Source organism: Acanthochromis polyacanthus, chromosome 8, assembly GCF_021347895.1.
Source record: "Acanthochromis polyacanthus isolate Apoly-LR-REF ecotype Palm Island chromosome 8, KAUST_Apoly_ChrSc, whole genome shotgun sequence".
In the NCBI taxonomy this organism is placed as follows: Eukaryota; Metazoa; Chordata; class Actinopteri; family Pomacentridae; genus Acanthochromis; species Acanthochromis polyacanthus.
Window position 1 is genome coordinate 16,910,337 of NC_067120.1, and position 12,534 is coordinate 16,922,870.

General features: G+C 41.3%; 1 protein-coding gene across 2 annotated transcripts in view; it reads left to right on the forward strand.

Moving 5' to 3' along the window:
• The first annotated feature begins 1,683 nt into the window (after positions 1-1,683).
• Positions 1,684-12,534, forward strand: part of fbln1 (fibulin 1) — a 34,724-nt gene continuing 23,873 nt past the window's right edge. Inside the window, exons 1-3 of one of the 2 annotated variants that reach the window (XM_022206524.2) lie at positions 1,684-1,960; positions 5,990-6,092; positions 7,794-7,923. In XM_022206524.2, the coding sequence (XP_022062216.2) occupies positions 1,906-1,960; positions 5,990-6,092; positions 7,794-7,923 (288 nt within the window). In that variant the 5' untranslated portion in view covers positions 1,684-1,905. The remainder of the gene's footprint in view (positions 1,961-5,989; positions 6,093-7,793; positions 7,924-12,534) is intronic. The other variant, XM_022206525.2, reaches the window with a different exon arrangement.

Genomic DNA, 12,534 nt, shown 5'->3' on the forward strand with positions numbered 1-12,534 from the left:
TATCCATTGCTATAAACACCATGTCAGTTTTTTGTTCTTGTCAAGGTTATATTGCTGTGCTGTAGTGAGGCAATACAAAATCTGTTATGCTTTACCATGCAACTGCAATGACAGAGAAAAATAAAAACAGACACCATGTTTACTGTGATGGATCACCTACTCAAGCAAACTCTCTAAAAGCTAGACAGGCTAGATTTTAAAAGTAGGTAGAAAAAAGATCCTAGACACAAATACTGAGAAAATCAGCCGTATTTTTTTTAAAAAGAGAAAGATAAAATCACATTAGATTAAACTCAAATCCTTTCCCCTGGTGGCCAGCTCTGCGATACTGGTGCTGTGTAATGAAACGAATGGAGGCAAGTGACTGTCTGGAAAGTACAAATAACATTTTCAAACGCATATTATGCATTTTAATGGGCCGAAACATGCAAAACATTAGCGCGGCGGAGTACAATTACCATCAGCAAATACAGTCTGTGGTGGGCTGAGAAGCAAAGAGATTAAAACACCACTGGTTACACACTAGACTTTTAACAGTGCAGTTATCCATTTATAACTGTCATATAATTGTGGGCTTTCCTGTATGCTTGTGGTGTCCCGATATCAAGTCCTCGGTGATGTTTCTTGACTGGCTAGACTGGTGGTGGAGACATATGGCTCTGATTAGAAGATCATTTAACCTCTCTCTGTCACCATGCCCAGAGTCAGTAGACTGATTGAATTTGCAGAGGGCCTTAGTTGGTACAAAATGTTTATAATGCAGTCTAGCAATTATTTCTGCAAGTCTTGCCAAATCCGGTAGACTAGTGTGTGTGTGTGTGTGCACATCCATGTATGTCTGTGGTTTGTTTATGCCGGGCCCCTTCTCACAGTTCATGATCACTCTGGCAGTTGGTGAGCCCACATCTGTGGCACAGTTACAAAAGCTTTAATTCATTAACTTTATTGGAGAAACGCAGTCTCAGCAGTACGCCTAAAGGGACCTGTGATACCACAGTGTAGATACAGTCTTTTTAAAGGAGGATGCAGTGGCACAGCTTCTGATTTTACATCCAATCTCAAATATAGAAGTGATTAACTGGAGTGATCTGAAGAGAGCAGAAGTGAAAATGTTTGGTTTAGAATTCCCATTATTTTGTCTGCCTGAGATACCCAGAAGGTTTGCAAGGCTTACAGTCTGGACATAGCCGCAACACATTTTAAAAAATACCCCAAACCAGCTCCAGATGTTGAATAATCACTACAATCATTAGTCACAGACAGAAAAAGTCTACCCTGCCATTGATGGGAAGACAATTTCCATGTGTGCACGCATACTTCACGGCACAGTAGCACAAAGACACTTGCAAATCCTAATGTTGGCTGTGCACAAGAAAAATATGACAGCCCACAACTCCCAGGGCAGTACTGTACCTCTTATAATTTCCAAAAAGCATAAATATGTCATTCATCTCAAACATTTTAAAAGTAGGTAAGTCCTGTCAGAATATAAAGGGGTACTAAACTTCGGTATAAACTCGCTAATGGGTGAAATTAAATGCAATCTGCACATGCAGAAGCCAAAAAAAAAATGAATTCCAATATGTTTTAAAAGTTTTAATTTGGGGTTTATGGTGAGAAAAACGATTTTACATCAGAAATAAGTGTGTGTCTGTGGCCCCAGCCCGCCCCTCACGGTGCCATAATTAGACGCTCATTCCTCCAGTCACGCTGCGACTCTCAGCTCCATCACATCCACTTCTTCTTCTCCTCCACGATCTCCAGCTTTCTTTCTTTCTTTCTTTCTTTCTTTTAAAGGAGCACCGCCGTTTATTCACACGTCCTGTAGAACAAGCAGCGTCGGAGAGTCCAGCGAGCACAAACACATTTTTAGCGCCAGTTTCCAGCAGAATCTCTCCTCATTCAATGGCTCTGTGCGTAGTGCTGCTCTGCGCTCTGGTCGGAGTCCTGCTTGGCCAAGGTAAGTTACCTTTGTGGAAGAAGCTTTATTTTTAATTAGGAGAGACCAAGCCAATGCCATTTGTGTCTGATACTGCTTTGACTAAATTTTAAACTGCTTGATAACTTCTTACTTGCGCCTGTCGCGGTATTTCCAGCAAGAGTCAAACACTGATAACAGACAAAGAGTGAGATCAGGGGAAGTGATGCATTTGTCTTGACTAGTTGGGGCATGTGATGAAAGCACAGTTTACAAAGCTGGGAGCTTCAAAGTGTTGCAGGTCTGCACTGAAATGAAGTCAAGGTGAAAATTCCCTTTAATTCATTGCATCATTGTATATAAAACACACAACTGCAACTTTAAAGTTATGGTATAGTTATGATTTGTTTGCTTCTATTGTCTGACACTAGACTTCACAAGATACAGTTATGCAATGAAGTAATTTAGAGCACCTTTTAACTTTTTGCCCATTGCTCATGTGTAAAAATAATATAAAAATCCAAATAAGCATCTTTATAACTCAAAAATTTCACATCAGTAAGTGAACTATGCCTTTAACTGTCATTTAGTTTAATTCACTTTGATCTACAAGGTGATAAAGAAAGCTGCCCTCCTCACATGCAGAGAATTAAAGTGCAGTTGCATATAAGTTGTGAAGTGAGAGTACCGTTTCTGTACTTTCTGCCCTGCAAGTCAAAGGCCAAGTGTCTTGGTATGCTGGGATGCTATGTCAGAGTCACAGATTCACCGGCACAGGATGGCCTAGACAGACGGGTGTGATTTATACTTTAGCAGGGTCACCGAGGCGTAGGAAGAGCCATATCCAAATGCTCCTAGTCCTCTGGTCACACATGGGGCAGTTTTCACAGTCAGTAGGTGCACTTTTCTCTAAGCTGCCCTCTTTGTAGGGGGTCAGCTTTGAGTACAACTCAGGCAGGTATCAGCTGTAGCAGTTATTTGAACAAAATTCCCACCAGTGTTTTATAGACCTGTTTAAAGTAGAAGTACAACATTAAAATTTCATGTGTTATAGATAGAGTGGTTGTGTGGGTGAATGACGTCTATTGCAACAGCCTTTTTATATCAAGACTGACAGTAACGTCCAAATAAAAGCCTCCAGTGCAGCCTCTGAAGGAGATGCACACTCCTGCTGTGATGTCTGTTCCAGGCCAGCTACTCTGTCTGGGCGGAGCTCCACCACTGGGCTCATTAAGCCTTGTTTACATGAGGCGTCTAGACGCAGGCGAGCCATGTGCTGCTCTGCCAAGACCGAATGGCCCTCACAACCAGCAACGTCATCCAAAATGGAAATTAGCCCCTCTCCAGACAGACAATGCATCACAGAGACAGAGAGCCGTGGCAGACTGTATCTGAACCAGAGCACGGCTGTGACTGGTTTTGCTTCTTTTGATAAAACTCAAGGAGCCACGCAGCTCCAAGGCACTTCTGGTCTTTCAATTTAGGTTTGCAACGCAGCAGACAGTGGTGGCATTGGAATGACTGTGTGATGCCTGGTGGGATAGAGTTAGTTATCAGCAGAGAGCTGCTGTGGGGGGAAAACTCAAGAATGGATCAGTGGGAACAGACTTGTGACCAACTATTCCTGTCACTGAAAATATACTGACTGTGGCACTGGAGAGACAGGAATAAGGATTAGTTATTTGGTGGAGTCTGGAAAGGTAATTCTTGGATGCCTTTCTAGTTTGAACACAAAATTGCGTGTTTTGGCAAGAGGATGTAAATTACTTGGACAACATATACAGAGTTTGGAGAATTGCTTTATCAGGGCATTTCACTTTTAGTCATTAACACTTTAATATGAGCATTTAATGATGTGCAGTGCAACTTTATATTCATATTATCAGCTTTTTGTAGGCACACACTGTAGCTTTAAATTTCAAAGACAGGGAAAATGAGAGATGGATAGATAAATAGAGAGAGAAAGAGAGTTTAAGTGGTTCTGCTTGGTAGGTCTATGAGAAAAAGCTTTTAAAATGCCATTTCATTTCATCCAGCTGCTACAAGGTTTATTGGGCAGAGGATACTGGGATGTGCCAGACTTCCAGAAGTCAGCCGTGAGTCAGCTAATGTGGCAGTCTAGTAATAAATCCTTGATTCATGATTCTACCATTCTTCATGCAGTAGCAGTGGTGTTTTAATTCTGTGCTTTGTTTCCTTGGAACCTGACTCACTTTCTTTAAAAACCACATACGTCAAATATGATAAACTCTTAGTCATTGTTGTGTCTTACCCACACTCAGTTATGGCCTGCGGAACAGGGGCCATCGAAACCCTTTGACTGTTGTGTAGATGAAAAGTTTTATTGTTAGGCTTGCATTGTGTTGATATAAAGCTTATCAATATGGAGACTGATAATGACTATTCCTGCTTTTGCCTCAGCTTGACTATTTTGATTTAATGGTTATAATAAAATTCCTCCTGCTCCTCTGGGAGAAAGCAGCAGATCTATAAAACTGAGGACTGCTATTCCAGACACTTGTCCTCCCTAACTAATCTAACTTATTATCTAAACTTGCTCACTCCTGCTAGACTTCTCCCAGCAGACATTGTGTCTCAAACAGATGGCTTTGTTCAGTGCATTTCACAATCACTATTCCCACTCATTCAGAGCATTTAGTCACTAACCAGCAACAACTCATATTCTGTTACACTGGATCAACAAAATTTATTTCACGGTGAGTTTGTTTTCTCTTTTTTTCCCTCTTGGGAAACTTATTTTTAATAACAATTTGGCATACTGATGCTGGTTTGAGCCGTAGGCAAAAAAAAGTCCAAGAAGTCGATCTGCCAAAGCTATTTCACGTTTGGCAGATCACACAAACCACAGGCGAATGAATGTAGTTGATGGGATTGCGATGGCTGATTGTTTACAGAGTCGAGGCATTCCACACTCTCTAATCCACATGTATAAACAGCCAGATCACCACAGAGTTGGTTGTGCTCCAGTCAAAAAAAGCGTCTCTTGTGTCTGCAACAACATATCCATCATTCATTGTCTTTGGCAAAAAAAGCCCCTAAAGGCTGTTTAAATTGTCAGACAGATTTTAAATTGTGTTTTCCCATCTTTCACAGAATAATAAGCAATTTGCCTTAAAGCACAATGGCAAGGTCCTCTTTTGTTTGTTCAAGATTATTTTTACTGTCACACGAGGGCAAATGCAGTGAGTTCCCATAATGTTAAAATTACAAAGAGATGACGGTGGCGATAAATTACAAAAAAAAAATGGAAATAGAAATTCATGCCAAGGACCAGTATTCATCATTGCAAATGCAAATGTCTGCAGATGTGCCAAGGTTGTGCAAGAAACGCAGCCAGTGTGCTAATTGCCATTAGGCATATCAATAGCACTTGGGATGAAAGAGACATGGAGGCTGTTAGTTGTGCAAACAGGTGCCATGAAAGCAGCCTGGGGGCAGTAACTCAAACTTCCTATGCAGAGGATGGTCTAGGCAGTCCAATATGGCACTATCCTTCTGAAGGGCCTGCCTGTTATAAATGACCAAAAGCTTGCCCTGACTCCTCCCTGAGATCTTAGTAGCCATTCTAACTGAACAAGTTTAGGTTTCCAAGCCAAGCAATGATGCAATTTTTTTTTTTTTTAAATCAATGAAACTTCTGTACAAGCGAGCCATCATGTCAGTTGAAATGTTAATAGAGTTCATTTCTGGACATTTATGTAGTAGAACCAACATGGGATTCAAAACAGATTGCTGTCAAAAACAATATGTTAGACAAACCAACTCAAATAGCGAAAAGAAATGTCTTCATGCTCGATCACAAAATATTACTCCTGGTGCCATTTGATATATTTTGCATGTAACGAACAGTTGAAATGATAAGAGAGCAGTCTCAAAGCCAGTGTGTTGAAGTGTGCAGACAGGTTTGTTATGTGCCGATGCAGCAGTGTTACACGTGGATCTGCACATCTCCTGCAGCGAGTGCGTCTTTGACCAACGTATGAAAATGTCATTGTGACAGTGATTTTCACACATTCAATCCTGTGTTGTCTTCATTGTTTGTATGAGCAGAGCAAATCTCCATAGAGGAGTGCTGTAAAGATGGCCAGAAGCGTGGCAACGACAACCAAGACTGTGCCTCCCTCCCGCTCATTTCGGGGTCGGACACATGCAGGTAAACAGGTGCCGTCTGGTACTTTGCTCTCAGTGGTTCCAGATGTATGTTTAAGAGGTCTGTTAGTGGATTCACCTGGTGCTTTTTCAGATTTAGAGGTCATTAAATATGGCACCCTTTGTCACAGTCTTACATTTTCTATTTGCGCTACAGAAGCTAATGCAGTATTGGCTCCAAGGGATTTGGCCCGCACCATGTATGAGGGAAATGTCTGTAGGCCCCTAATATGAGATTACTTTACCTTACTCCAATAAATCTCTGAGCACATTATTCACTTCACGTGAGAGCAGGAAACACTAATAGTGATGGGATAATAACAGGCCTGCTGGTAACCCTAGAAGGTGTGCTGCCACAGGTTCAGGGCACATGAGCCAGGGCGGTCTGCTGCTGCGAACACTGATGGCAAACACATTTACCATAGCCACCTTAAGTGATCCCAAATTTGTCTAAATTATAGTGTGAGGGGAAGAGAGGAAAAGGGCAGGGATTTGTGGGGGAGCGGGGTGTATTTGGGGGTGGAAAAGTGAGGGGGGGTCAGAAGAGGGGCTGTTTCAAAACCCAGGAAATACCTTAGAGGTGAAACGCGACATAGAGGAGGATGGAGAGAGGCAATAACAGGAAATCTGAACGATTACTTCAGACACCAAAGGGGAAAAAAGTGAAGGGAGAGAAAAGAGTGGAGCGAAAGAGAAGAGAAAGAAAAGAAAAACAGGAGCGCGAGTGTGCCCTTAAAAGGTTCTGCAGAGGGAGGTGTGTGCCTTGACGTGAATTTGAGAGCTACGGTAGTTTATGTGGAAAGATATTTCTGGTAAGACTTGATAAAGGGGTTTGTTGGAAATGAGAGAGGAGAGGTGAGGGGGTGGTGTTTTATGCTTTCTGTCTTGTAAAACTGCAGTGTGATCCAGAGCAGACAGTAACAGTCACCCTCTGGTAAAACACTGGACTCCACTGACAAACAAGAAATACTAGATTATACAGTGAAATCAGATATGAACTGAAGCCTTAAGAAACTGATATTTTGATAATAGTGCTCCCATGTGAGTGGCTGTGTTTCTCCAAAATATTGCTCTTGACATTGACTTTATCAATGTGTCACCCACTTTATTATTATAGTGATGTCTTATCTCCCATCTGTAACATGTCATTACTGATTTTGTGAAATCGTAGACTAACTCTGCCCGAGTGATGTCACTGACTGCAAGAAAAGTGAATTTACTGGCAGCAGTTAGTCACCCAAATATTGCCCAACTGTTCTTCATTCTTACAGGATGTAGTGTGCTTTTAAGAAGGGAGTGGGTTTTTTTTTTGGTAATGTTATTCTAAAATTCAAAAAGCCACAATCCCACTGGGAGCAAAGAGATGCAGAGGTGGACAAAACAAACTTGAGACGGAAATGTTGGTTTAAAACTGGGGCCGAAAACAACAGAACAAAGGCGTCATGTTGTGCTGCTGAGGCCTGTGATGGCGGCTTTGCAAAGCACAATAAACTTGCAGTGCCCTCCTCTGAACCCACTCAGGAACCCACTCATCCACGCATTTTTAGTGCGATGTGAGATCCCCGTCAGCCTCGCCTCGGGCCGATTTTAATGGGCTGCACTTTAAGGCAGAGTTGCTCTGCTGCAAGGAGATTATTGATAGGACTGAGAATAAATGCACCACCTGTGTTTTGTGTTTGGTTGTTGTTGTTGTTGTTGCTTGCAGGATAGTGCAGGAGCAGTGCTGTGTAACGGTGCTCGAGGATAACATGTGCACCACCGGTATCAACATGGCCAAAGACCAAGGAGCCTGCGATTCTTTATTCACCAACACATGCGAGATCAAGACTACAAAGGTGTGTTCATACTTGTATATAAAAGCTGTATGCACTGAAAATACTCTAAACAGAGACAAAACAGAAAATGAAATCACTGTGTGAACCTAATCTTCCTCTGCTTGGTCAGTGAACAGTACATTGGTCCGCTGTACAGCCAGTTTCAAAGCAAGTGATTGATTAGAGCAATGGAATATATCTCTATGTGTTTTTGTGTGTGTGCCGTGAGCAGGATGAGGCATGTCACTCCAGGGAGGAATGGAGCTTGTTGCTGTCAGATAGATTATAAATTCAGCTCTGACTCTAGAATCTTTCACGGGCTCACAGCCAAGCACTTTTCAGCCTTTCTACATTTTTATTCCCTCTCGACCAAATCCTCTGTGCCCCTTTATTTTCACAACATTCTGCACAGCAACACATCATCAAGATAAATGCTTGGCAAAAGGAGATCTGCAATTTGATGCACTTTCTTCACAGGGTGAGGTAATTATCAGTGAGACAGCTTGTCTTCACTTGATGAACTCTGAAGTGCAGGTGGTGGCTTGAACCTTAATGTGCTCAGTGAAGATGAATAAGACAAAAGATTGATTTTGAGATAAGAAATGATGGTAAAGTCAGGTTTGTCTGTGCGTTGGTTCGCTAATCAAAGTTGTCAAAGGTATCTTCAAAATGAAAATCCCCACCTGAAACCCTCGATGACATAAAAGAAAAACAATCACAAAAGTAGTTGTTTTTTAAATATTAGGGCAAAAATAACAAACTATTCCCTATCGATTGCTATGATGATGATACCCAGCTCTTCCTGTCAGTCCCTCTGGACAACCAAACCGTCTCTAGCTGGATCTCATCATGCCTTGCAGATATCTCGACATGGATGAAAAAAAAGCCACCTTCAACTCAGCATCTCTAAGACTGAGCTCCTTGTTATCCCATCCAGTCCCTATATACAACAAGAAATCAGCATCCAGCTTGAATCAACCCAGTTCAAACCCACAAAGTCTGCCAGAAACTTGGGTGTCATGATCGATGACCAACTAACCTTCAAGGCTCATATGAACTCTGTTGCTTGGTCATGTCGATTCACTCTCTACAACATCAGGATGATCAGAACACTCCTGTCTGAACAGGCAACACATCTCCTGGTACAGTTTCTTGTAATATCATGCATCGACTACTGCAGCTCCTTACTTGCAGGCCTCTCTACATGCACAGTCAAACGTCTGCAGATGATCCAGAAAGCAGCAGCACGTCTGGTTTTCAACCAGCCAAACACAGCTTGTCACCCTGCTGCTCAAATCACTTCACCGGCTTCCAGTTGCTGCCTGCATAAAATTAAAAACTCTGACACTTGCTTTCAAAACTAGAATGAAAACATCTCCCTCTTACCTGAGCTCTGTCATTCAGGTCTACATTCCCTCCCACTCACTATACTCGGCCAACAAAAGGTGCTGGATGCAACCGATAGCTAGACTCTTGTCTTCTGTGGTTCCCTGGTGGTGGAACGAGTTGTCAAACTGTCTTCGATCTGCGGAGTCCCTCTGAGTTTTTAAGAAAAGATTGCAAACCCAGCCCTTCATTGAACACCCGTGCACTCGACAGACTGCAAAAAATAAAAACATTCCAATTATGTCCACACTGCCTGTAAGCATCACGGTCCTGTTATCACACTTGAACTTGTTTTATGACACTTATCCAGGTTGTCTTCTCCTGACTAGATTCTTGCTTGTGTTGTATCTACTCTCAGATGTATGTAGCTTTGGAAACAAGTATCTGCTAAATGAAACTAGAACTGCTATATGGTCCCTATAGAGCTACATCTTAGCTTATCTTAGCATCAAGACTGGAGCAGAAGGAAAAGCCCCCTGGCTCTGGTCTATCCACCTACATGGATCAGTGTTATGAGCTGAGCCTCCATGAGTACATCAGGGTTCACTAGAGTCCGTGTGGCATAACTTTTGTCATCTGCCCCTCTACAGACTTTCACATGTAGCTCAAAATTTATGTTGCTACCAGAGCAGTACTGTGCATGTTCAGCAGAAGTCTGCATTTGAGTGATGCATGTCTACTGTGCATTTATGGAACAGAATCCGTCAAGCGAGTATAATCAAGGCTTGACATGTTATACAGTTAGATCAGTTAAAAGTTTAAAATCGCCTGCCTACTACATTCGTGATTCCCACTGTGCTGCCAAAACAGCTCTGACTCACCGAGACATGAATTTGTCAATACTTCTGAAAGTGTCCTGCAGTATCAGACATCACGACGTTAGTTGCAAAGTGGGGCCATCATGGATCACTCTTGTTTTGAAGCACATCCCACAGACACTCAATGGGATTGAGATTTGGAGACCTTGGAAGCCAAGTCAACATCTTGAAGTCTTGGTCATTTTCCTCAAACCTTATTCATTTTTGCAGTGTAGCACGGAGCATTATCCTGCTGAAAGACGTCACTGCAATCAGGGGCGATCGAAGGGGTGAACATGGTCTACAGCAGTGTTTCAGTAAATGTTACGAAGTAGTACCATCAATATGGCTTTCTTAGTAGAACCTTGACCAGAGCATCTCATCCCATTGTGTATAACTCTGCCCCCTTTTCCCAAGCCTATACAAAGCGCACACACACAGTTGTCCACATGATGGTAAATAAAATGTATCAGTCCAGTCCACTTTCTTTCATTGCTATATGGTCCCTTTCTGAAGCTTGTATCACAGCAAGGTGCAATGTGCTGTGTGTTATGACACCTTTCTATCATAGCCAGCATTAGGGCTTTTAGCAATTTGTGCAACAGTTGCTTTTCCGTGGTATCAGACCACACAAAATAGTCTGTGTCATGTTCTTAACCTGTCAGCATGTCATTTTGTTCACAAATATACAATTGTCATACGGTTATAAAACAATTATAAGAAACAGCTCAGAAAAAGACAACTAAAACTCTGTAGAGCAGAGGTGACCTACATCACTCCCTGAAGGCCTTTAAACTATGAACCCTTCTGAATTACTCACATTCAAAATCTGGATTCTAGTTGCTTTAAATGAAGGCTTTTCCCTATGTTAATCAGCTTTATTCATTTCAACTAGTTTTCTGAAATTGCCAAGTTAGAATCTGAGTAATATTTATGCTCAAGGCCACATTTCTGCATGTGGATCTATTTGATTAAGATTGTAGACTCATTTGTTGTATAATCTGCCGTCATATCACAGCAAGAAATGAGATGGCTGTGAAGCAATGCTGATGAACACTAAATAAACAGTGGCTGTCTGCTAAGGCATTAAAAACTGGAAGATAATACTTAGTTTTCCTTGTAAATGCCACAGTTTGTGTGTTTTCCCAAATATGGTCAAAATCTGATTAGTCTAAGAGTTTTGTATCAGTAAACATTTCTTTGCTCTTGAAATTACAGCATACATTGGTTGTTTTAATTTGTTACTCTCTGCATGGGACGCCAGTTTGATTTGTATTTCTTCAGTCATCTTTTGAGTCAAATTTATTTATGCTCTGGAGTTAAGACAATTTGAGACTGTGCATGTTTCAGTAGTAGCATAGAAATAAGCACAATAGGACCGATGATTACATTTAAAATTATAATAAGGATCATTGCAACACTGTATTCATTACCAATCAAGCTGTGGCCAACTCTGTACTTGTACTATATGACTACTTTGACTGCTGTCAGTTAGATGTTGTGTTTCATGTGGGTTATATTTCTTTCTTTCTTTGTAGTCGAACCACAACAGACAGTCAGAGATCCCCTGTTCACCTAACAAAACAGGCTCAGTACAATGCAGTGATTTAGAAAATGAATAAAAATGCAATTATTGGCAATTGTAAACATCTCAAAAGCCATATAAGGTCTTGTATTACAATTGTCATCTGAAAAAACTACAGCAAATGCTCTTTTAGGCTTATGTTTAATGTAAAAAATGGTGTAAGAAAACTGAAATAATATATGATAGATTGTAATATTTCAAATATACTCGTTCATGCTTGTTTGTACCCTGTATGGTTCAGGGGCCTTAAATATAATTCTATTTGTGAATCAGTGCAACACAGTTCTCTCTGGACATCCACAAATATGAAGCAAAATTGGCTGCAGGAAACATGTGAGTTATGGAATCGATTACTTGATATGACAGAAGGCAGGAGGACAAGAAAAATATTTATTTAGGAGAAACAAAGGATTGTCTCTTGGACCAGCGATGTGCGTGCACTGTTCCACAACTCTGGGTTTGCTGACGAGTCTGTGTTTTCTCAGCGTAAAAGGCAGTGGGCTGATGATATGTGGATTACACAAAAACTGCCTGCACTTAGGATGACGAAGAATGATTTTGGCAGTGGAAATGATGTTGCATGTAATGTGTACCTTCTCTGGTCAGTCTGGAAGATAAAAAGCAGATTTGTTTAATGTGCTGTCTGAGTCATGCAGAAAACAAGTTCCATTTGATTTTTTTTTTTGTATTTCCCAGGGAGTGTACAATAGTTTGTTTAGTAAGATGAAAACAGATGTTGACTCTGTCAGTAGGATGATGCACAAGCACTGAGTTGCCTGTTCACATGTGAAATGTGCATTAACCAGTTACTTGAAGAAAATCTGTCAGGCAGAAAATTAAAGGCCTTATCAGGATAACCTGCAT